At 44.8% G+C, this 26,126-nt stretch overlaps 1 protein-coding gene across 2 annotated transcripts in view; it reads right to left on the bottom strand.

Annotated features, from left to right (window-relative positions):
* Positions 1-3,444: 3,444 nt before the first annotated feature.
* Positions 3,445-26,126, bottom strand: part of LOC142195929 (gap junction beta-2 protein-like) — a 66,902-nt gene continuing 44,220 nt past the window's right edge. Inside the window, exons 1-2 of one of the 2 annotated variants that reach the window (XM_075266042.1) lie at positions 10,064-10,204; positions 3,445-4,370 (exon numbers count right to left, since the gene is read on the bottom strand). In XM_075266042.1, coding sequence (XP_075122143.1) covers positions 3,603-4,352 — 750 coding nt within the window. In that variant the 5' untranslated portion in view covers positions 4,353-4,370; positions 10,064-10,204 and the 3' untranslated portion in view covers positions 3,445-3,602. Of the gene's footprint in view, positions 4,371-10,063; positions 10,205-26,126 lie in introns of those variants that run through there. The other variant, XM_075266044.1, reaches the window with a different exon arrangement.

Below are 26,126 nucleotides of genomic sequence, written 5' to 3'. Positions count from 1 at the left end.
GGCTTTGGAGAACCCCTCAAGATACAGTGAGCGATGTTGGATTTTTGGTAGCTTATTTTTCTTGTGGTCTTTTGATCCTTTTGATCATTACCTGCTGAAGATCAGTAACATATCAAGTAACTGCTTAAGTATCAAGTCCATAACAATTACATCAGGTGATCCATATAATAATACTAGCTTCTTCCCGCGACTTCATCTGCGGGTTGTTGGAGTGGATGATCCGCCTATATTCAGCAAATTGCTGCCGTCAATGCTTTGCCTGCTCCAGCGTTTTGGCAGCTCTTAAGCTGTCCTGCTGCTGAACTTGTTCCTCACACTGTGCCTGTGATTATTCTGGCATCTCAGCAGCTCTCTGGAATGCCATATAATGAGTGTGTTGGTGTTGATGATTCACCTGCTCCGGCGTTTTGACAGCTGTTCAAGCTTGCCTGTGGCTGAATGCGTTTCTCGCTCTATGCCCGGGATTGTTCCGGCATCTCAGCAGCTCTCTGGAAAGCCATTTAATGAGCGTGTTGTTGGCATTGATGATCCACATGCTCCGGCAATTCTCAAGCTGGCCTGTGATTATTGTGGCATCTCAGCAGCTCGCTGGGACGCCATATAATGAGCGTGTTGTTGGTGTTGATGATCCGCATGCTCTGGCGTTTCGGCAACTCTCAAGCTGGCCTGCCGCCGAACTCCTTCCTCGCGCTATGCCCGTGATTGTTGCGGCATCTTAGCAGCTCGCTGGGACACCATATAATGAGCATGTTGTTGGCATTGATGATCCGCATGCTCTAGTGTTTCAGCAGCTTTCAAGTTAGCCTGGCACTGAAGTTGTTCTTCACACCATGCCTGGAATTATTCCGGCATTTCAGCAGCTCGCTGCAACGCCATATAATGCATATGTTGTAGACATCAATGATCCCCCTTAGCTGCACTTGAGGAGAACTCTGTGACTTCTGGCTCCTTCATAGTTCTCGTTGTTTGCGACAAATTAGATTTTCTTTTTCCACGCATGTTTAAAATTGACAAACTGCCAATTTGGATTAAAGGTGTTTGCCCATGTCAGTTTGTCTGCACTGCCTGGAGCAGATCAGATGATATACAAAGGCATGTAGACAATCCACTGAGGGTTAGTGTGTATTTAAACAGAGAGATAACAGCCCTGGGATCTGAGATAAGGGTGCTGCAGGAGCAGTGTAATATAGTATGTGAACATAAATTCATAACAGTCGCGAAGTCATGTCATTTACCGGGATAAAAAGGAGCCGATGTTTTAATCGAGGTTACAAACTATCTATGTGCCGAATTTCATTCAAATCCATTCAGCCGTTTTTGTGTGATTGAGGAACAAACATCCAAACACACAAACTTTCTAAACTTTAGTAGGATTAGTAGGATACTTCAGCAATCGCTTTATACAATTTTCCTGCTCCACATGTAAGGTCTCATACAGACATCCATACTTGTTATCCACAATTGAGGATTTATGTATAGCTATGTACATTTTAATGGACCCACACCCAGCCGTAGTTTTTGCAGTGTCTGGGCCATAGTGAAGAGCCACAAAATATGGAGCAGGTCCTATAATTGTCTGTATATGCAGCTCGGTCCTTTCAGTGTATGTGTCAGTGAGAACCACAGATAACACACAGATACCAATCCAGGTAGCCTCAATATGATAGGTCCATGGGTATGAATACAACATAATAATAAACTTCCAAGGGTCAGATTTGTTGCAGAAACTCTTATAATCCAAAGGAAGAAAATATTCAGGTGCACGAAAATTCAGTTTAAATCGCTGATATTTCTGCAACTGATCTGCTACATGTGTACGTACCTTTATGTCATCCCAACTCCAACCCATTGACTGATATGTCTGTTACTTTCTGTTTCCTCAATGCAGTCAGTCAGTATATCTGGACCTTCCATTACCTAAGCAAAGATTCAGCTCACTGCCCTTTCCCTGTATGAAATTGCATAGATTGGAACTATTGGCATCAAACCTGACAACCGGCACCAGTTGCCCCTGAGGTATGGGCAGGGTTGCATGAGTAGCTCATAGTGCGCATAACTAAAGTCTTGTGGGCCCCGGTACAATCTTTTGTCCGGGGCCCCCTACCACATCCTTACAGTGAATTCTTGATAGTGATGGTTATGGGTGCTAAGGAGTTTAATCCACCTTAGTGTGGTTCGGGTAATCTGTGGGGCTCCTTGGTTTATGGGCCAGATGGAAGCTGCAATCTCAATACTGATGCCAGTGCTGAGGGGCCCCCTAAGGCTCCTGGGCTCCGTTGCGACTTCACCCTCAAGGTACGCCCCCTGTGGAATCTATCTCATCTCAGCTATCAACTAATATGGAACCTGCAATTTGCTCCTGAGACCCCCAGGAAACCATTGATCTTGTCAGGGGAAGATAAATCCAGCTGTACATTTACCCTGCAGCGGCCACTACAGGGAAAATTGGGTATTACACGCAATCTTCCAAATGAATGACAGTCCATGCAATACATGGACAAATAGTGTCAGCCATAGCGAGAGCTACATATTTGTTGGCACTCTCTACCCTCGACCTATTTAGGAGCATGATGTCTGAATACTATCAGACCATCCCTTTAAATGCAATTCCTAAGTTGCTTACAACGCATAGACTGCATACACCTATAGTTTTATACTCTAAGACCATCGATACCTATTATGGCTTGATCAATATATACACCAAACAAAAAAAAAACAACTGAGAAAACTCAATAGTAAAAATGATTTATTGAAACTAAACCATAAACATTAATACAAAAACTATTACATTCTGACATTTGCACTTGCAGTGCTCCCTCTAGCGTCCAATTGCTGGAAATACAGCCGTGACCGTCCCCTAAAGCGTCGACATGAAATATCCAGTCTCGCCATTCATTGTTCTTGGGCATCTCAGCTGTAAATCCAAAATACAAGCAGGCAGAAAAAAAACATTGTCAATCCAGCAGGTACCTCGGTCAACCTAGCAAGTTGATGCTGATTTTTTTTTTTTTTTTTATATTTTTATTAAATATCTTCTTTATTCCCTTCTGAAAAGTGAAATAAAATAATAACGCTTCACATCTGATGCAAAGTTTCAAGTTCCATTTTTGAGTAAAGACGTTTTTACTAAAATCCATAGACTGCAATGCAGTTCATGGTAGGATTAGGCCAATCCTATTGATCTTAGTTATATGTTAGTGCACACGTTTTATTAAGATGAGAACATGTCTCCTAATACGTATTTGTACAGACAAGGACACGGTAATTTTTCAGTCTCGCCTTGCCTCAGTCGCCATCTCATTGCACGCGCCTCCGTATAAGAAAAGTGGCAGTGTTTGTTCCATTAAAATACAGTCGTAAAATTTACAAAAATAATCTGTAACATAAATAGTAAAAATAAATCCCCCCAAAAGACATAAAATGCAGAAATACTATCAAGGGTCATTTATGATCTACAGCGTCTTATTCTGAATCCACAATGTCTTGTGACTCCTACGTTCTCCGAGCTAGTCTGCTGGTCTACGACTAGAACCAAATCTTCCCCTTAGGCACAAGGCAGGCTGGGGTCAACAAGAAAACCATAAAGGATGCCTTCACTTGGGTTATTGTTCCTTTAGCTGCTCGTTTAACATGTTCTGCTTCTCTTCTTTCTGGCTGATGTGGTTCATATGTTTGCTGGCATTTCTTCTGGACTTCCTCAGCGATGCCTGGATGATGAGATAGCACAGCTCGGCCACATTGAGGACCATGCAGATGCCTGATACAATGATCATGAAGAAGGTGAAGACAGTCTTTTCAGTAGGCCGAGAGATGAAACAATCCACCAGATTGGGGCAAGGCCAGTTGGAACATCTGACTAGACGTTGCATGTGGAAACCATCATAGAGGAAGTAGAAGAGGTACATGAAAACAGCTTCGAAGATGATTCTGAACACAATGCTGATGGCATACGTCCACCACAAGGTGCCTACAATTCTGATTTTACGCTGCCTCAGAGCTTCCAAATTCTGTTCATTGCATTGTCCCTTCCTCTGTAGTTGCTTTTTCTCTTCGTGTTTTAAGTAGGCCACGTGCATGGCCACCAGTAGTGCTGGGGTGGCTACAAAAATGAGCTGAAGGCACCAAAGCCTAATGTGAGATAATGGGAATTGGTGATCATAGCAAACGTTCTTACACCCAGGCTGTAAGGTGTTGCAGGTGAAGTCTGACTGTTCATCACCCCAAACGCTCTCTGCGGCCACCACCAAGATCATAATACGGAATATAAAGAGCACAGACAGCCAGATTTTGCCAATACTGGTGGAATGTTTGTTGACTCCTCCAATGAACTCGTAAAGAGTTCCCCAATCCATGTTGCTTGTAGATCGTTTCTGGAAGATAGATAGGAAACATATTAGATGACATAAGATGGCCAGGGACAGAGAAAAGCTTTAGATTTGTACTGAATATCGATATTAACACATCATTGGGATATGACCTTCCAGAACAAGATCCAGAAGACACCATTATGATCTATCAAAAAGCCTGGCTGACATAGATCTGACATCCTATAGCTCCATTCTGAAAATAAAATGAACACTAGAGATGAGCGAACACTGTTCGGATCAGCCGTTCCGAACAGCACGCTCCCATAGAAATGAATGGAAGCACCTGGCATGGCGACCGGCCGCCGGCAAAGTGTACGTGCCAGGTGCTTCCATTCATTTCTATGAGAGCGTGCTGTTCGGAACGGCTGATCCGAACAGTGTTCGCTCATCTCTAATGAACACCCGTCTAGACCAGGCAGATTTTCCATGCCTGGTTCCACTGCAACATCCATCGTTTGACCCTACCCTAAAGCTAAGGCTCCATGTAATGGGCCGCAGTAAAAAAGAGCTGCAGGAAAAACCGCGGCGGCGACGTTTTTTCTTGCAGCGCCTTTCACAGAATGTCCCCACAGGTTTCTTCTGTGGACTTTCTGCTTACATTACACCTATAGGGAATCCACTGGCGCTTCCATTGGTACATGAGACATGTTATGGTTTTGGAAATTGCCTGCACGTCCACTGCGCATATTTTCCACAATGCCTGAAGTGTCTGAAATCAATCACTTTTAGGGGGTCAAAAAAATGCAACAAAATCTGCAACAAAAAAAGCTGCGTTTCTGCAACGTGGGGCCTCAGTCTTAAAAAATTTATGATTTTGATGCAGTTTTTGAGCCAATGCCAGAAGTAGATTCAGCAGGAAGGAGAAGTGTAACACCTTATTCATACTACAGTGAAATACCACCATGCGACAGCTGTTCTAAAAATTATGAGAGTGATTAAATTCACATGACTGGTGTTTTTTGAGGGACAGAAAAAATGGCCAGTTGAAGAAAGGGACGAGGTTTGTCTGCTTTGACACAACAACCTATAGGAAATCAATGGATCCATTTTTAAAAGGTATCATCTACTGGCTCATCTCTAGTGTCAAACCTGTTATGTCCATTAAAAATGGATGAGGGGGTTGGGTCAAAACCTTCCCAAAAAACTATGAAATTTATGCCTTTTTCTAATGGCCAATGAAAAACGGATGACACTTACCCCTTTGTTCACACCTTCGTTTGGTAATCCCCATACGGACCCCCCGAACGGACTACCAAAAGCATTGGAAAGCGGTGAGCAGTGAAAGCACATGGACCCCATAGACTATAATGGGGTCCATGTGCTCTCTGCATGGTTTCCGCACGGGACATGTGGATAGAAAAGTACTTCATGATCTACCTTCATGTCTGCATGATTCATGCGGGCAGCACGCGGAAAGCACATGGATCTCATTATAGTCTATGGGGTCCGTGTGCTTGCACTGCTCACCGCTTGTCAATGTGTTTCGTATTCCGTTCAGGGGATCCCCATGCGGACTCCCCAAACGGATTACCGACACAAATGTGAACGAGGGGTTACATTGACACAAACATCGATCTCAGCCAAATTAAAATCCATTCACATGACAAATTTTTGGTGGTCTATTTTGGTGCACCAACGTATATTCGAATATCGGCTGAGTCATGAAAAATGGAACAGACGCAAAAAGTAATTGAGAACAGACACCATCATGTGAATACAGCCCGAGTCCTTCTTTTCTATTTCCGCTCAGGCTTTGGCTAATCTAAAAAAAAATCTCCATGAAATCTGTAATGTATGAAATCTTCTTTTCTACAGAAATGACACAGTCTGCTCTTTCCAAACGTCACTGATAAGGAATATTTTTATGTACTGGTTATGGACGTATCTACATCTACAATAGATAACTATAGGACTGGGTTTGCCATTATTAGGACATGGACCTTAATAAATCACATATCACCATACTCTACATGGGCTAAATAAAAGATCCAAAATACATTTGTTTCATTATTTTATGGTATCTGATGAACAAAAATGATCCGTATTAATCTGTGCATGGCACTGCAGGTGTAAATCCAGGGTCCAGTGAAAGTGCTGTTGCATTAACCTCTAGGTGGCGCTACAACATCACAGTTTATTAAAAATCCCACTGCATAGGAATGTTACTGCGGTCTCCGCTGGTACCTGTTAAATCCTTTTCACCAAAACTTTCATGCAACTCCTAAGACAATACAATATTTGCAACAATTCCAGTCAAAACGTATTATAACAGCCTATTAGTGTCATGTGGATAGGACTCGGGTCCCATGAATAGTTATTTTCACTCCACAACCTGTTTTGCATTACAAAAGTGACTTTTCCCCCATCAGCCATCCTTACAACATATGAATTACACACATCCCTCCTTGCCTGAATCGTAGCGTGATACACAGCAGTATATACATTACGCAGCATTCCTATACAGCGGATATACGTAATTGCAGTGACTAAATGTGACACAACGTGACTAATAAAAATAATAACTGGATGCAACCATCTTATGTTTAGAAACGCAGAACCGACCCCTCCCCTTATTAAATGTGTAAGTAATGGGCGACACGCAGAATGAGGTCTCGCTGGGTCCCCTATCCCTATAGAGGGAATATAAGGAGGGATATTTACAAGGGGCGAGGAGTCTAATAAACCGTGTTTCCTAAAGTCTGAGTCAGATATTGATTTACTGCTCGCTTTATGGGGCTGTGTTGTTTTATTGGAGGTGTTTACAGTTTTTATATCCCCTTTCCTATCCCAGATGTAGGGTTTAAAGCCTGGAGACGTCACTATATCCGTCAGCCCCTCTAGCAAATCCCATCCACACATTGCAAATAAATAAGTGCAGCGGACACACTGTGATTTCCAAAACCGTTGAATACCAAACGCATTGACAAGCGATGAGCTTATGAAAGCACATGGACCCCATAGACTATAATGGGGTCTGTGTGTTTTTTGTGCAGTGTCCGCACAAGTCATGCAGAGAGGAAAGTAGTTCATGAAGCACTTGTCCCTGTGTGGAAAACACGCACCACATTATAGTTTATGGGGTCCATGTGCTTTCATTGTTCACCGCTTGTCAGTGCATTCAGTATTCCATCCCCAAGCGGACTCTCTGAACGGAATATCGAACGCAGATGTGAACCGGGCCTGACACATACAATTACTTCCCATAGGGGTCCCAAACCAAAGTAATAGCAGTGGACATTACACTTTGTCCATTACAATAAGGCTCCATGTTACAGAAAAGCAGCTTTTTTGAGCCAAACTCAGGAGTGACCACAAAAGGAACGGGAATTATATAGGATCTTCTTATACTTCTACCTTAGGCTCAATTCACACCTGGCTTTGGTTCAAAAAAATGCAACAAAAAAGCAGCTTTTCCGCAACATGGGGCCTCAACCTAAACGTTCATGTTACCTTCTAAGTCAATCTACTGGTAAAAGAGAACCAGCCCCTCCCCAACTATGATGAACACCTCTTCTGGTCCCATATTAAGGCATCTTCTACATAACGTAACCCACTACAAGAAGTAAGTCATACACACCTGAGATCTCCTTTCCAAAGAAAGATTTCTCAAAAATTAAAGCTAATCTGGGCAGGGCTATTCCATGTGACCTCAATAGGCTGGTACTACATTAATGCAGGTGTGTCAATATCCACCCTAGTGAGTACAGCGTGTTGTAATCCGTAATGCAGCTGTGTTGTAACTTGTAATATCAGACACATCCAAGACTAGCAGAGGGTATACGCTAGAGTCGGTGATAACAGGCTGGAACTGGCCGTGGCAATAAACTCTACTACCTAGGGCTACATTCACACTTGCGGATTTTGGTCAGTGTTTTGCAACACTATTTCTAAAACGAAACCAGGAGTGGAACCAACATAGACAAAAAAAATTACCTTATAATGGAAAGGTTTGCCAGATTTTCATGGTTTTTGGACCCACTCCAAGTAGAACCTGCACAGACAACTCCCAGTTTTTGGCTGACCAAACCTCACGTGTGAGAGTGTCCTAAATCACATGCCATAAAGGAACACTAGACCTTTAGTTAGTCTGTACACGATCGTGCAAAAGTATTAAGCAAAGTTTTCAGGAGTGGAAAGTGAAGAATCAGGAAATTTAGATCCTATCACTATTTGGTGTGACCATTGCTCTTTGGACGAGAAGTCCTGGAAGTGATGGATATGGACCCCATAGAGTCCTCAATACCATCCAGTCTGAAGAGAGAGAAGGATTGGACAAGCCTACATCCACAGAAGATCTGTGCTTAGTTCTCCAAGATGGCGGGAACAACCTCCAAAAACGGTTTGGAATTTCCGAGAAGAACTGATGGAAGGCAAAGGGCAAAGGTCACACCAAATATTGATGGGATTTAGGGTTTTTCTTCATTCTTTACATTTTGTTAATTGACAAAAATAAACAATTAACCCTTCTATTTCTGAAAGCATTCTAAGGTTTGGTTTGCACCTGCGTTGGAGTTTCCGTTCTTTGGGTCCACTTAAAGCGGAAACCTAATCTGCTTGAAAAGAGGTTACACAAGAAAACCCACAGACCTTAAAGACTATAATGGGGTCCGTCGGGTTCCCACACGAAAATGTGCAAAATAGGGGACGTAAACCCCGAAGGGTTACCAAATGCAGCCTGACTTTGTAGCATTTTCCCACACCTGTCTAAGTCTTTCGCATAGTCCTGTATACGTCTGGTTTTCCTTGACTTGAAATGATACGAATGACCTTATAGTAGACCGAGTTTATGTTAGGTAGTAGAGATGAGCGAGTACTGTTCGGATCAGCCGTTCTGAACAGCACGCTCCCATAGAAGTGAATGGAAGCAGCTGGCACGTACACTTTGCCGGCGGCCGGTCGCTTAACCCCCCGCGTGCTGGCTACGTCCATTCATTTCTATGGGAGCGTGCTGTTCGGAACGGCTGATCCAAACAGTGTTCGCTCATCTCTATTAGGTAACATAGTGGTAAACAGCTCCTAGTCATTTACACCCACTTACTATTCTAAGAGTCTAAATTGCCCTTGCCCTAAATTCCTTCCATTCATTACATAGACTTATGGATTAGGGTCACACGTGACATGGACCTGTATAGGTCTTGCCAAGACGCCAGCAAAAGAAGTAAACTAGTGTCTATGAAATGAGGACAGTAGCCATTGACCAGCTGAGATTGAGGCATCGAGAGATGGATACACACAAGTTAGGAATTACCCATACCCATACAGAAACAGGCATTCAAGTCAGGAATAATCCCACAAAATCTATCCACCCCTTCCCAGTGATTCCTATCAGTACCTGCTTAGTGTCCATGCCGAGAAGAATGAACTGATCACTGACCCTGTCGCTACCTCCTCATTTTGGATGTCCTTCGTCTGACTTTAGCCTTCCATGTGAGTTATAATTGGGATCTTGGGCTCATCTTATTCATCGTATAGGATGCTTCATTTGTTTTGTATGATTGTATCATATTTTTATTCTGTTTACCCATGTTCGTAGGAATGAATCAGGACAGAATTATGTAAAGCAGGCGGATTGCTTAGTCCTAGCTGACTGCGTCGATTGTATGTTTAGTCTATGGAATGCCTATGAACATACCGTACACAGCATACGTCTAAGGGAATGACAATATATAGTGGAATGAGGAAGATGAGGGACTCACCTGTGCACAGAGGGGTGCCTAATATATCCAATATACTGTGCTCACAGCAATGGGCACAGGTAGAGATGTCTCACACGTAGGAGCTAGTAGAAATCCAAAGTGACTGCTTGCTTCAGAGTCTCAGGACGTCATACCTGCACTCTCTCATCTGAAACTTTCAGGCAGGTACTATATACTGCCGCCTGTGCGGCTCCTCCCATATGCAAACACAGCACTTTGTCTAGCATTACTATATCCTCACCTACACTATACGCTCCTGGCTCTTCAGTATTAGTAGGAGTAGATTATACAGAACCCACTGATAGAAATATAACACATTTATTGGAATGATGGCCCTAGATGGGAGCAATTCAGGGTTTAACGAAATTTTAGTAAATAAGGAAAAACTAAAAATACGCTCCCGGTAATCCTGCACCATTCCAATGCTGCAGTGTTGGTGGTCTCCACCATTATTATGCAGCAATGACTTGTACATATGCAGCCATCACTGGCCTTAGATGTTGGCACCAATATTTGGCTATAGCAGTCGCGTGTAGCCATCAGTACTGCAGGACGAGTCAAGGAACCACAATGGCGGCAGTGCTGGAACAGCCCGGGATTTACCAGGTGAGATTGAAGGCATTCCCAGATTTTTTTTTATAAAAATCCTTGACATCCCTGGAATGAATCAACATGGTTTATATTAAGTTCTTCTTTTTGTTCTTTCTGTTGCTATAGACGTATAGTCTGCAACCTCTAGCTCTAAAGACTTAACATCTGCAAGGCAACCATTTATTGCAGACCAATAGTCGCAATGTATTTCTAGTTAGAATTTTACTAGATTTTTTTGCAAGCTTTTCCTGCTTTTATGAAGCGTCCACAAGAATAAGATTTGAGCATAAGAGGTAAGATATATATATATATATATATATATATATATATATTCACATATGTTCTTGTTTTTGCAGGGACTCCTTATATAATGCCCAAGCTCCACCCTATTGTTGTAAATCTACAATATTGAGCCATAAACTTTACTAAGACCCAATGATCTGCTCTTTTTGCATTTTTTTGTAGGTCTCTGGTCCCAGCTGCAGTAAGACTCCAAACATCTCGTAATATCTTAGTATTTGATCCTTGCCATACACTTGGCTTACAAAGTAACATGTTTGGCTATTGCTAGAGCTTGTAAAGACACTTGTTGCCAATAGGGGGCAGTATAAAGATAAAAACTCCTGGATCTGACCAGATTGACAGCTTTCGTCTGGTCATACAAAACTGGCTACTGCAAGTGAAAGTATCAAACCTGTTTAACCACTTAAGGAACTTGGCAAACACAAGTCTCTGTGCTTGGTCTATTTTCTGGGTCTACCCATGCACAGATTTAATATTCAATCCAATAACTTGAGACGGTTTAAGAATTGTTGAAGAGGAAAGGGACAGACATGGAATAAATGACAGTGTTTAGATGGATATTGTATCTGAACACTTATATTGTAGTGTATTTTATGTGCAGTGAACTTTGGCTTCGGAGCGATATAACTGATATTGTGTGTGATAAAACAGTAAACACCATAGTAAAGGATACAGTAGTGAAATATAAAGGACATATTTGCATCTCGTATCGCACGTCCAAAAAGTTCTATATTTTATTAATATATATCAAAGAAACAAAATAAAAGCAGTTGCTGCAAAAGAACAAGGCGTTCTAAGCAATGGCAAGACGTGAGTAGGAACCCCATGTGTATCGCTATCAGATAGGCGCAAACATCTGTACGTGATGCCCGGTAATATGATGTAGGATTGGAATTTGATGTACCTTTTATCATATTAGTATTATTATTATAATTCTTTGCATGGAAAGTTTGGTGAAATGACACAGGGTTCACACTATCGTTCAGCTTTCCATTCTTCGTGTCCACTCGGGGACTCAAATAACAGAAACCTAATATTCTTAAAAAACGATTACTTACATAGACTATAATGGGGTCTGCCGGTTTCAGTCCAAAAGATGTGGAGAGAAAAGTCCTGTAAGCATTTTTCAAGAGGATTTGGGGACCACATCAATCGATCTGACAACCACTGACCTGGCGGGAAGGGACCCTCGCTCGGCCAGACCTAGGGAGTCCATGCCGGCTACAGCTTCCCTTCCCTTCCCTTCTGCTCCGGAGTGGCGTAACGGTCTGCAAGTGCCAATGGTGTCCTTAAGGTGGTTTTCGCCGGCAGACGCCCGCAGCACTCACAGACCCAGGAAGGACGAGCGAGAGTTTGCCTTTGAACCGTTACAAGAGGCGTCAGAAACTAGGCGCCCAGGGTTCTTCTCCAATTCCTCACCCGACCCTGGACTTTGGCTCTTCGGGAGGCCCGGCGCCCAAGTTGACCTCTGCATCACCGTAAGACGGAACGTGCTTACTCAGCACCCGCTAGACGATGACCCCCGCCCTGGCCGAAAGGCTTTGATAACAGGAAACCGATAGGCGGAATCCAGCGGAAAAGCAGCAGCACAGCAAGCCCCCGTGAACCTCCTACCTTCTGATGCACCTCACCAGGCATCATGCTGGCCCTGGCTGCTGGGACCGCATGCCGCGTGGCGCTCTCCCGGGGCCCACCCTGACCGGCGGTTGCTTGTGGTCTGCCCGCTGTCTGGGGCAACTGGCGTCAACACAGCACCCGCTAGAGAAAAAAACAACAAACAAAAAAAACCCGGAAACCCTGAACATCCCCAAATCCAACACATCCTGTCCCCCAACTGCAGGACTTAGCAAATCCCACTGTTTATGAAGGTACCAACCAACCATATTATGTATACTGAGATGTCCTGACTTTTTCCTAAAGATAGGGGAAGGGAGGATCATGCATATTGGCTTTCAACATGCCAGTTTTTTTGTTTTTAAGAAAAATAAACCAACGCCAGAAGTGTCAGGAAACCCAATAAGCCCTCTGTCCACAAATGCAATGCAAAGGTTGGAAACAGTGGGAGACCGTGTGGCATTGCCATCTGAAGTGTCACCTTTGGATATGTTTTTTTCCTGTTGCGGCATTCAGAGGAACAAACTGCCAAACTTCCTTTATGGAGCATAGGCAGGCAGGGAGCAGTATCATCCCATATGTCCCCAGCCTTAGTGATGCAATGCAATGACTAATATACATAATTACATTGTAATGTTGTGGGAGATTTCTGCCTTCCTTGCATTAATATGTAAATGATATCACAATTAGCAAGAGTTGCTCAGTTTCCTGCACAGCTTTACATACAATAGTGTACAGATAGCGAGAAGGTCTAATAGACAAATACACTAAAAACAGCAAGTAATGCGGCGTTCACACTAGTGTCTGTTATCCACCCAGGGGTTTCCATCCTAATCCCGGGAGAAACTGGACAGGGGACTGCTTCATTTGAATGGCTTATTAAATCAAACCGCTGGTGTCTGTATGCGGCCTCTCCGCAGGGAAACCAGTTTTTATGCACCGACACAGTCGAATATGCAGGACATTGTATCTCTCCATAAAAAAAGGTTCTGAGAGTTCCGAACTGTGATACATCAGTAACTATCAGGCTAGATGCTACAGTGATGCCTCTGGCCTGTGCCAGTCACTACATTGGCTGCCTATTCATTATAGAATAAAATATAAAGTTATCCCCCTCATCCACAAGGCTCTCCATAATGCCGCACCTCCATACATTTCCTCCCTCATCTCTGTCTACCGCCCAACCCGTGTTCTCCGCTCACTCAATGACCTAACACTTACATCCTCTATTATCAGAACCTCCCACGCTCGCATACAAGACTTCTCCCGAGCTGCACCACTTCTCTGGAATGCTCTACCCCGGACAATCAGATTAACTCCCAATTTCTACAGTTTCAAATGCAAACTAAAGACACATCTTATCAGACAGGCCTATCACAATTCCTAATGTAAACCCTTCCGTACCATAATTAGAATCCCCAAAATTTAACCCTCCTCTGTCCCCGCTCCCACATTACCCCACATGATATGATGCCATTTCAGGCTAACTTTATATGTCCAAGCTCCATCCACATGTTAAAGGACACGACTGGTGACGGCTCATACAGTTTTATGTTTGTGCAATGACAGTCACCTCTATTACAAAAGTGTCTGACCTCTGTATAAGCAATGCCGCCCCTGCTACCTCTTGTGTCACCCCCTCTACCTCATAGATTGTAAGCTCTTGCGAGCAGGGCCCTCAGTCCCATTGTGTGAAATGACTTTCTCTGTAATGTATCTTTCTGTCTGTATTTGAACCCTACAAATTGTACAGTGCTGCAGAATATGTTGGCGCTATATAAATAAAATGTATTATTATTATTTTTATTAACCACAGAGCTTATGCAGCCTGGATAGATTCCCTGGAATACAGTCTTTGGTCCATTAGACAACACCCAACACAGATAATGGGGATTACGCAAATCACCGGATAAGTTTTATTGCCCTAACCCGAGACACAACAAGCGCATTCACCTGCAGAAATGATGCAGCTCCCAGGTCCCATCACGCCCCTCTCCACGCCATTATTTCTTCACATTATTACAGTCATTAAGTAATGACTATTTCATATACATACACGTATTCCTCATTATATAGCTTAAGGCCCAGAGACGAGATACTCTTGCAGACAGTGTGGATTAGATTTCCCCATTAGTAACGTATGAGGGATATACAAGACATTTACTCTTCCATAATATCTTTTAAAATCCACATAATCGAGGAAAATTATCGGGATTTTATGTGGTGCGCAATTATCATACTATAGTGACGTTGCTATTTTTCACATTACGTGCAATAGTTCATGTACAGATGCAAAGCAATAACAGGCTAGGCGTTACATTGACTAGTATTTCCTATAAATGTTGCATAGATTCCAGAAACAAAAGTAGATCCAACAAATACTTTAGTCACTACGAACGTATCTAAGAGGACACAAGCTTGACCGATGTTCTGGGGTCCTCCTTGCACGGTTCGGTTTTATTGCTCAGCTGTCTTCTTATAATGAAGTCCTCACCGGCTGTGACGTCTCAGATCCCTTCCGCTGAAGCCACTGGTTGGCTCAGTGACCTAAGGAAGGGATCCAGGGATGTCACAGGTAGTGACGTCCCGTGTCCTTCGCTGAGGTCTCTGATCGTCCTCAGTGATCCCGTTCATTGGGGACTTCCACCGGGAAAATATGAAGGAGCTGCAGGACCGTATTGCACTGGGAAGCACCGAAGCAATGGGGAAAGGTGCGGAAAGGTGTGCCCAATCTCTGCTTTAGCCAATCCGGCAGGTTTCCGTCTTCTGCCGGAGAAACTGGACAGGAGACAGAAACCCGGAAGTCAGTTTTCAAACCCATTCACTTGAATGGGTTTGCAAAGTGTCCACCCGTGAGCGTCTTGTGCCTCACCGTTTTGCAAGACCTTGGCTTCCAGTCAAAGGATCAAACAGTGCTCCATTTTGTTGGATCTGTAGCCTCCTTGGGTTTGCAGTGTGACTCCATTTATGTACGTTAATGAAGGAGTCCCAGAGTAACCTGGTGATCTTGTAGCCTTAGCTAAACTCAAGTTTTTAGACCTTAATAAACTTATTGAGTTTCAGTTCTGGAGACGTGACCATCTTGTATGCGGTGTTATTGCCATGACCTGAGATGCCTTGACCTGACTGTGCGTTACAATAGTGAAGGACTTTCCGGACTCTGCCCATCAGTTCAATCCACCATTTGTCTTTGCGGCAGAGAATCTCAGTCATCTGTTTTGTAGGCGAGCGATCAGATGTCTCTTCCTGTGCATCCAGGTTATTATACCCCGGCCAGAATCCGTGAATGCTCACAATTATCTGCTCTTTCCACAGTAATGGACACAAAGACCATTTGTTCCGCTTCTTCATATTTTTTTTTTATTCTTACTTTTGTGCGCCAAGGAGTTTTCACGACACGGATATGGACTACCTGTTATGAGGATGAAATATCAGGGATAGGGAATAGAATGGCAGCTAGAGACCAAATACTGTTCTATGGACGTTACTTGAACTATTCCATGTACTTATTTTCTGAATACTGAAAGGTCTTGTTCACACTTAACATATTTTTCTTTCCTTTTTTGCAGTTTGTTTTTGGCATTGAAAAAAAAAAGTCCAGTTGTTACAGAAAAAAAACATTCTTTAAAGCTTACTGTATTTTTGTGCCATAGCTTATGTGGTTAATCTGGGATTTTTTGCCATTGACTTCAGTGGTGTAAAGCCTTTCCTAGAACCATTACTGTACTAAAAACTGCAGCCGCAACAACTACAAAGCAATTTTGCTTGTTGTTTTTTTTGGCCACTGTTCTAACTTTAACAATACAGGGACAAGTCTGACCATAGATGTTCATTCTATATCTGTAGCATATGATATCAAAGTCCAATAGTTGGGTGTCCTACCTGTGAAGAGTACTGCAGTCTCTGGGGTGAAGTTATGGGGGTGAAGGAGTAACAATCACATTCCGACCATGATGCCGGTGGAGGCCCCCTTCCACATATTAAGCACTGGTATTACACTGTCTACCAATACGTATTAGGACACCGATGGTAGAATAGAAAAACAACATTTCTTCCTATCCAATAGTTGGTAGCCCCCAGCAGATGCTTCCTTACGGATGGTATTGAGTGACACAATACTCCCGGATGCATGGTGACTCTCCTGGTGTATGTGAGCCATCGGTTGGGTGCGGTTTCTCTGGCCAGTACTCGTCGGTCTCTATCTCCCAGTTTCGGGGGTCTGCAGACTCGGGGCACATTCCGACAATCACCGTTCACCTTCCACTTTATAATCACATAGGCCACTGTCGATTTTGGGTAATTCAGTTCGCTTGCTATGTCCCTTAAGAATCAACCATTTCTGTGGTACCCCACAATTACCCCTTTCTCGAAATTGGACAACACTGCACTTCGTGCATCTTTCATGCAACTAATGTCAATGCACTAATGCCAATGCTGTTTCCTATTTAACAGCGGAAGGTGTGACGTAAATCACGACCGCAGGTATCATCATTTGCATGGTTGCCCAAATACTTATTGGTAGAGAATGTATAAAAGGCATGTGGTTATTGGGATAGGCCCATCACTGGTGAATGTGGCGTAACCTTTGTGGCTTCTGCTCATAATAGTAATTAGTGGTTATTCAGTAATTGCAGTAAGTGATTATTTAGTAATTTGTTACTGAATGAAGAAAGTTGCCAAGAGTTGCCAAATGATATAACCTGCTTTCAGACCGGTATTATTGAGGCAACCAAATCCTACATAGTGGCAGGTATAGTAGAATATGGCATATATGGCTCAGGCCACACACCTGGCATAGGATTCCTTGTCACCAGGGTAAATGTACACAAGACACATCACTCAGCTGACACCATGGCCAGTTGATCTAGCACTAAGACTGATCAGAATGATATATTGTACCCTGTATTTAGACACAAATCTCTCATAGCCTTAGTAGTGGTGGATTATAGTATGGTTTTTTTGGAAGAGCCCAAGGCTCCCCGAAGTCTCATAGCTGCCCTAATCTCTCACTAATTTTAACAAGTGCTCACCACATTTACTTGTAAATACACGTGGCTTGAACCAATCTTCCCATAGGCAAGGGGGTAGCATTATAGTGTGAGCAATGCATGCCTACTCCTGGCATAGTAAGTGTGCCCAAGGGTGCGGCTATCAGGGGTTCAAGGGTAGCAATCACTACTGGGCCCTGGAGCCTAAGGGGGCCCAAAGGCCTCTCTACAGCATAACAAGACACCGGTATTATTTATGGAGTATGGTAAATGGGGCCAGATTAAAGATTTTGCACTGGAGCCCAGAAGTTTCAACTTAAGCACTTGAGGATGCCTACTGTACTTTCACTGTGATGTCCCCCATCCTGTACACTATAGTCATTAAAAATGAAATTGCCCACAACTACACCCATATGATCCCAGGGTTCGGCAGTATCGCAGGTGCATGTGCAGGGTAAAAGCCCAACCTGACACCGGGAATTTATTAAGAATGAACATTCCTATGAATAATCATTCAGCTGATATTCCGACCATTTACAGACCCTGGAAAATAGCCTGGTGGGTCCACAATCTTCATAGAGTCCTGGCCCCATGGTAGTCTTAATACTCCCTGCCACCTTGTACCATCAAAAGTTTGAAGACTGTTGGACATGTTGTTGCTACACAATACAAGAAGGCAGCACTATATCTGCTGTGTATCAGATCCACATAAGAGGATCACTCGAATGCTACCAGCAAAACATTATTTCTCATATGTCTATGCTCTTCAGGATCTTATATGTTCTACATTACTGAATAAATATCTGGTTTATTTGTTGACTTACATAGCACATGGCAAAGCTGGACTAGCGAATGGAGCCTAGCGCAGGGTGCACTGCCATACAGACCATGTCAAACACTGCATGCAATGCTTCTTGGGGACAATGCCCTTGTTCAGAAAGTCCCTATGAACCCCCGAGTATAATAGGTGGAGGCCCAGGGGAATAATTGAAGATACAAAAAAATTCCCTTAGGTCTTTTGGAACTCCTTGCAGCGTCCGATACTCTCTCGCGGCCTTCTCACTGATGTCATGTGCTGAGGCCTCGGGCTCTCCTAGTGTTATGAGCTGGAAGTAGTAGACTGTGTGCCCTGTATGGTGGCCGGACACCGTCACTGCCGCTCAACTCCCATTAAAGTCTGTTGGCCCCCCACATATTGGATAGTTATAGCCTACCCTAAGGATAAGCCACAAATAAAAAATTCTGGCAGACCCCTTTAACACGGAGAATTGACAGGTCTGTAGCTTTATAACAATACCATTCATCCCAAGGAATGTCAAATCAAATCAAATCAAAAAAGCTTTATTGGCACGTCCGAATAGATATTTGGCATTGCCAAAGCTGGTAAAGTAGGGGGGGGGAGTTGGATTCGGGTGGGGTGGGGTGGGTGGTTTGGGGTATAACAGTCTGTGGAGTCTCATCTTCCTCTTAGTTGGTGACCGCTATATGGGGAGGTGGGGTGGGGTGGGGCAGGTGGTTTGGGGTATAACAGTCCGTGGAGTCTCATCTTACTCTTATTTGGTGACAGCTGGACACGTATTGGGCAGCGATCTCCACAGTGGCCTCTTCTTCTCCCAGTAGGATGTAGAGTTTCCTCTTCTCGTCTGCAGATATGAAGTCTGGGATGTGGGCAGAGAGTCTTTGGTAGTAGATGGCCCTCACAGCTGAGTATTTGGTGCAGTGTAGCAGGAAGTGGGTCTCGTCTTCTAGGGCCCCCTGGTCACAGTGCTGGCACAGTCTGTTCTCCCGTGGCCTGTACGTCTGCCTGTGTCGCCCCGTCTCTATCTCCAGGTTGTGGGCGCTCAGTCTGTACCGGCTCAGAGTCTGTCTGTGCTTGGGGTGGCGTATTCTCTCCAGGTAGGTGGCCATGGTGTAGTCCCTTTGTAGGGATTGGTACACGGTGAGTTTCTTGGAGTTATTTATCCTATGTCCTATGTCTGTTTATGGACTCCATGGTGATGGTGTTCTGAGATATGAAGATTGTAGAATACAAAGTAATCCCCTTTACATTAACAATGGATCAGTACACACAACCTTAAAGGGTCTTGGATACATGCTGTACTTATCTGTTATGGTCTGGTCAATTGTCATTGTTTCTTTAAGGATGTCTTGCAGTTAAAAAGACCTGTTTTATGGAGCTGGGTCATCGAATAACTACAGATAGTGATAACTTCAGAGAATCCAGGGATGTAATAGCCCCTGTATGTATGGGGTATCAGAGAAAGACAATGGAAGTCAATAGCAAAGCCTGGACAGCACAATACACTTAATTGGGGACAGATTACAAGGCCCATATGGTTTGTGTATTGAGTATGTGTAGGAGCTTTGTTGGATGAACACTAAGTAATTGGAAGTTAAATAATGATACAATAGAATGGAAATGAGTAAGTGACAATGTGACAACATGAACACATTGCATGTAGAACCCATTTGGTTCCTAATGTATAGGGCTTCAAGCAAATGGCTATAGAAAACTGCCGAAACTTCCAAACCCTGCAACCAACACCTAGGACTTCAAGAGTCTGTCCACCCAATATAAGACTGTATTATCCTTATAATACACCGTCTTTATAAAGGCGCCAACTGGCGTAGGCTGCAGTACAGGGGATGTGGCCCATCTTTGGCGCAAGTAAGGGTTTTATGCCACAGATGTGCTACTTTATCATACATCTACAGATGTAGACCAGAAAACCGGAGCAGATGAGTTGATAAATTGCCTTCAATATACCCTAAATTATCAGTAAATGTAGAGTCTTCAGTTTTTATGGCAGTTTCTTTGAGCTTAAAGGGGATGTCCATTTTGAACACTTCCGTTTTGTTACATGTGCCCTCTAATAATAAGCTGCACTCAGTGGCGTAACTACCGCCATAGCAGTAGAGGCAGCTGCCACAGGGCCCAGGACATTAGGGGCCCGGTGACAGCCGCTACCGTGGCTATCATTATACTAGGGGTCTTTTCGGACCCCCGAGTACAATAATTGGCGGACCGGGAGAGGTAAGAAACATAAAAAACACTGTTACTTATCTCTCCACGATCCTGTCAAGCCTCCTTCCTGACGTCCTTTCTGACGTCTCTGATGTCACAGGAACTCGGGCTGCGTCCCGGGTCATGTGATGTCCGACATCATAGAAGAAGGACGGCAGCAGAGAAGACAGCGACGGAGCCGGGGGACAGGTAAGCACCAGCAGTTTTTTATGTTTTTATTCCCCCGGGTCTCCAATTATTATACTATGGGGTCTGAAAAGACCCCAGAGTATAATAATTGTTTATGGGTGTCCACAGTGGGACATAATACTGTGTGCAGGGGCCACTATGGGGGATAATACTGTGTGCAGGGGCCACTAAGGGACATAATACTGTGTGCAGGGGCCACTATGGGGGATAATACTGTGTGCAGGGGACACTATTGGGGTTAATACTGTGTGAAGGGGCCACTATGGGGCATAATACTGTGTGCAGGGGCCACTATGGGGGATAATACTGTGTGCAGGGGCCACTAAGGGACATAATACTGTGTGCAGGGGCCACTATGGGGGATGATACTGTGTGCAGGGGCCACTATAGGGGATAATACTGTGTGCAGGGGTCACTATGGGGGATAATACTGTGTGCAGGGGCCACTATTTTGTATAATACTGTGTGCAGGGGCCATTATGGGGCATAATAGAACGCACAGGAATGCGTAGGAGGGGGGGGGTCAGTCGAGGTCTTCGGCGTCGGTCGGGGTGGGGGGCCATGTCAAAAGTTCGCCACGGGGTCCCTCCATTCCTAGTTACGCCACCGGCTGCACTCAAGGTGGGACCTCAAGCAATGAGCCATAGATTGTAGAGGAATGCATTTTTTATGTTCCTACAGCGCCACCACGGGTGAAAGGCATCATTACACAGTCCTCATATAAATCGATAAACTGTTCTAGTAATGGATGTACTTCATGACTGCTCTGCTGAATGGATAGGATTCAGGACGAGGGACCTAATTTGAGAACTTCCACTTTTTTAATCTCAGGGTTTCTCAGATTGGGTTTTGTTAACCAAAGAACTATTGTTCCCTTTAAATATTCCCCACTATACATTTGCTTAGATTTACTCCTAGAATTTTATTCCTTACTACCACAAATCTCGGGTCAGTATTGGGTAGCTTGACAATGTTTATCGCCCTAGTTACATGAGTCACTATTGATCTCTTATGTCACATGCCGGGATTTCTCAATAGACAAGGTGTACAAGCCCTTGGGGTCAGATGTTCCAATGGCTAAGACCAGTTGGAATAAAACAACAACTTATAGTAGTTCAGCTATTCCAATGGATTAGACTAGTTGTAAAAAAGCAACAAAGACTGTGGCATAGAGCAATGAGTCTGATCTTCTGGGGGAGGTGACGTGCTCTGTGGTTTGGGTGTGAGAATGTAGCTGTGTATATTCAGCTCCTTGTCTGAACAAAGACTGAATAGTCAATAAAATATGTGCTTGTTGGAGACTGGTACGGATAGTGTGAGTTATACGCAGGATATTGGGTTTCTTGTTGATCTGCTGATACTGAAATAAACTAACAATAGTAACCTAAATGGTAAATTTCATTTGTAGTCAATGCCATAGTGATGTACAGGAATGCTAGGGCTAAAGTCCAGGGCAGCTAAGTCTGCGACATCCTAGATCTACTACAGTTCTACAGAATCAAATGCCGTTTTCTGTACAGTGCATCTCCGACGGTCTTTTGGCTGCTGCTTACTACTCACTTAGCCTAAATCTGATTGAGTAGAACCACAGAGATCTTTTGGTGTTGGGTGGAATCATTCATCTACATAGTCATGGTGCTATAATCCTGCCCAATGAGATGTGATGGATGTGCCCAATGTCAGCGAATCACCGCAGAAATCTTGTGCATTCTCTGTTACGTCCTGCATCTGGGCCATGGGTTGTGAAGCGAGGTGTCTTCATATGACCTCATCTATGCATTGCATATGTGCATGAAGCTTGGAGAGAGTCGGAGCAGGTCATCCTACGGTCAGTGTTCTAGTGTTTTCTGGATACAAGGTTGTGGTATGGGAGAAGTAGTTTGTTGTCCCCCCATAGTTTGACCTATTGATATTAAGTTTCCGAGTTACCAAGGGTGGGAATGACTCCATATTTACAGCTTGCAGAAGAGGAGGACAGCTTGAGAGTCTGCTTGTGGAGAAACATGGAAGTTTGGTGGACAGCTTGTGAAATGGAGCAGATGCATAGCCATACAGACGCCAATTGTTTCTATGAATAATCACAAGAGGATGGGTTCTCCGGTGGTAGGCACTGCTTCCTCCTTGTCTTTGCAAGCACTCTGTTCGCCACTGCGGCCTGGAATCTTGCAGAGCTAGGCCTAACCTTATGACTGTCAAGTGTAACTTTATTGAAGAGTTCTGTATTCTGTAATGTCAACTTCTATTACAGTAAAGTGAGCCACAGTGAGGAGTCCTGAATTAAATTCATTACCGGAAGGCCGCTTCAGCTGGTACAAAGGGTTGTTGTCTGGGTTGAAGTTCATGAGAGGGTAGGATAGCTCAGCAGCATGTTGGCCATGGAAAATTTGGGTGCTGAATATAGTGGAGACCAAAGGAAGAAGACATTGCTGGCAGCAACCCATCATCACCAAGTTCGCTACTCATGCCCTTGGAGCAGCACACAACAGAGCATGTGTCTGCCCACCTGGGAGTTAGATATAAGTAGTGGAGCAGAAGATCATCTGAAATTGCAACACCACAGGAGAATTAAAGTATTATGTGGGGTCCCTATTGCTTTGTTGGCTAATGGCATGGACATGCAAAATCTTCTGATTTCTTATCTAAAGCAGATATAGGATCCCGCCATCTGCAAAATGACTTACTCTGTGTCAGATACCGCTGTCTGTGTGTGCAAACCTGCTCCGATTCTGTTGTGTCAGGAAGATTAGTCAGTGACTGATGGTATAATAGATTAAAGTGCCCGGTATGGATTATCCTCCTTACGTACTTTACAATGCAAAACATACTGGCACATTGCCTTGCATATGCAGGAAATGTAAACTAGGTTTATGGTGAGTAAGTTCAGCCTGAGCTGAATATATAATATCCATATTGTGGCGATGGTTGCAACATGACAGATCAGTGGTTAGCATTGTTGCCTTTGCTGCGCTGGGGTTCTCGGCTATAATCCAACCAAAGGCAATGTCTACATGGAGTGTATGTTCGCTACCTGTTTTTTGCACGTTTGCTTTGGGTATTCCACTTTTTGCCCAGACTCCAAACAAATACTGATAGGGGATGTAGATTGTAACCTCCTACTGGGGATATCGAGAGATGACATCTTCAAAAGTGCTATTGAATATGTAAGAAAGAGAAATAAATAAGAGTAGCTTCAAGGTTTCAAACAGGAAATGGAACTCCTTTAGCTTGGAACGTAAATGCACCATACTATTGGGTTAGGTCCAGGGCCCATAAAGAGCAATTGGGGGAACTGTTTTCTAGTTTCAAGAATAAGAGCAGGGACGTAACTATCGGAGCAGCAGCGTAGAACATTAGGGGGCTGGGCGACAGCCACTGCCGCTGCATTTTTTTTTTTTTTTAATAGGCCGTTACTGGCTGTAGTAACTCCAGCAGGTAACGGTCCTTATTTACTTACTGATCCTGGTTCCTGCCCACGGCCGCCTGCTCTTCTTCTTCTGTGGAGGCTGTGAGCAGGAGCAAGAAGATTAGTAAGTAAGGCTACAGGCCCCACAAACACTATTATTATACTCGGGGGTCTTTCCAGACCCCCTTCAGGCCTACTTGAGTGATGTCCCTGACATCACATAGCTGGGGTCTGTTTCCTGGAATAACGCCCACCCGCCTAGAGTTGGGCGTTACTGACTGAATGGCGTCCCCTTCTTCTGCTTTAAACTGTGTATTCCTTCCCATAATAGGTTAACTCATACATACCTCCCAACCGTCCCGATTTCCGCGGGACAGTCCCGATTTGGGTGACATGTCCCGCGGTCCCGGTTGGAGGGAGGTATGTCCCGATTTCAACTCAGATCTGCGTCCAGAGGACGCAGATCTGAGTTGAACACACATGCGGCTGAAGGAAGGAGCTGACACAGGTCAGCTCCTCGCTTCGCCGCTGCCCGCCTCTCTCCCTGACACACGCGGCTGAAGCTGCTCGCGTGCTGGCTTCGCCGCTGCGTCTCTCTCGCGCTGACACATGCGGCTGAAGCGAGGAGCTGACCTGTGTCAGCTCCTCGCTTCGCTGCTGCCGCCGGCTCCTGGCTTGTAGACGCGATGTACACGCCAGGAGCCGGCGGCAGCAGCGAAGCGAGGAGCTGACACAGGTCAGCTCCTCGCTTCAGCCGCATGTGTCAGCGAGAGAGAGAGACGCAGCGGCGAAGCGAGCACGCGAGCAGCTTCAGCCGCGTGTGTCAGGGAGAGAGGCGGGCAGCGGCGAAGCGAGGAGCTGACCTGTGTCAGCTCCTTCCTTCAGTCGCATGTGTCAGCGAGAGAGGCGGCGAGGGAGCGGAGGAGAAGGTAAGTTTAATGTGGAGGTGGAACGTGAATCTGGGGGCAGATGAAGGAGAGGACGGCATGACATTGGGGCAGAGATGGGGGACATGAATCTGGGGGCAGAGATGGGGGACATGAATCTGGGGGCAGAGATGGAGAGGACATGAATCTGAGGGCAGAGATGGGGGACATGAATCTGGGGGCAGAGATGGGGGACATGAATCTGGGGGCAGAGATGGAGAGGACATGAATCTGAGGGCAGAGATGGGGGACATGAATCTGGGGGCAGAGATGGGGGACATGAATCTGGGGGCAGAGATGGAGAGGACATGAATTTGGGGGCAGAGATGGAGGGACATGAATCTGGGGGCAGAGATGGGGGACATGAATCTGGGGGCAGAGATGGGGGACATGAATCTGGGGGCAGAGATGGGGGACATGAATCTGGGGGCAGAGATGGGGGACATGAATCTGGGGGCAGAGATGGAGAGGACATGAATCTGAGGGCAGAGATGGGGGACAAGAATCTGGGGGCAGAGATGGGGGACATGAATCTGGGGGAAGAGATGGAGAGGACATGAATTTGGGGGCAGAGATGGAGGGACATGAATCTGGGGGCAGAGATGGGGGACATGAATCTGGGGGCAGAGATGGAGGGACAGGAATCTGGGGGCAGAGATGGGGGACATGAATCTGGGGGCAGAGATGGAGAGGACATGAATTTGGGGGCAGAGATGGAGGGACATGAATCTGGGGGCAGAGATGGAGGGACATGAATCTGGGGGCAGAGATGGGGGACATGAATCTGGGGGCAGAGATGGAGAGGACATGAATCTGAGGGCAGAGATGGGGGACATGAATCTGGGGGCAGAGATGGGGGACATGAATCTGGGGGCAGAGATGGAGAGGACATGAATTTGGGGGCAGAGATGGAGGGACATGAATCTGGGGGCAGAGATGGGGGACATGAATCTGGGGGCAGAGATGGAGGGACAGGAATCTGGGGGCAGAGATGTGGGACATGAATCTGGGGGCAGAGATGTGG

The sequence above is a fragment of the Leptodactylus fuscus genome, chromosome 2 (genome assembly GCF_031893055.1).
Source record: "Leptodactylus fuscus isolate aLepFus1 chromosome 2, aLepFus1.hap2, whole genome shotgun sequence".
NCBI lineage: Eukaryota > Metazoa > Chordata > Amphibia > Anura > Leptodactylidae > Leptodactylus > Leptodactylus fuscus.
This window is presented reverse-complemented; position numbering and strand designations above follow the sequence as displayed.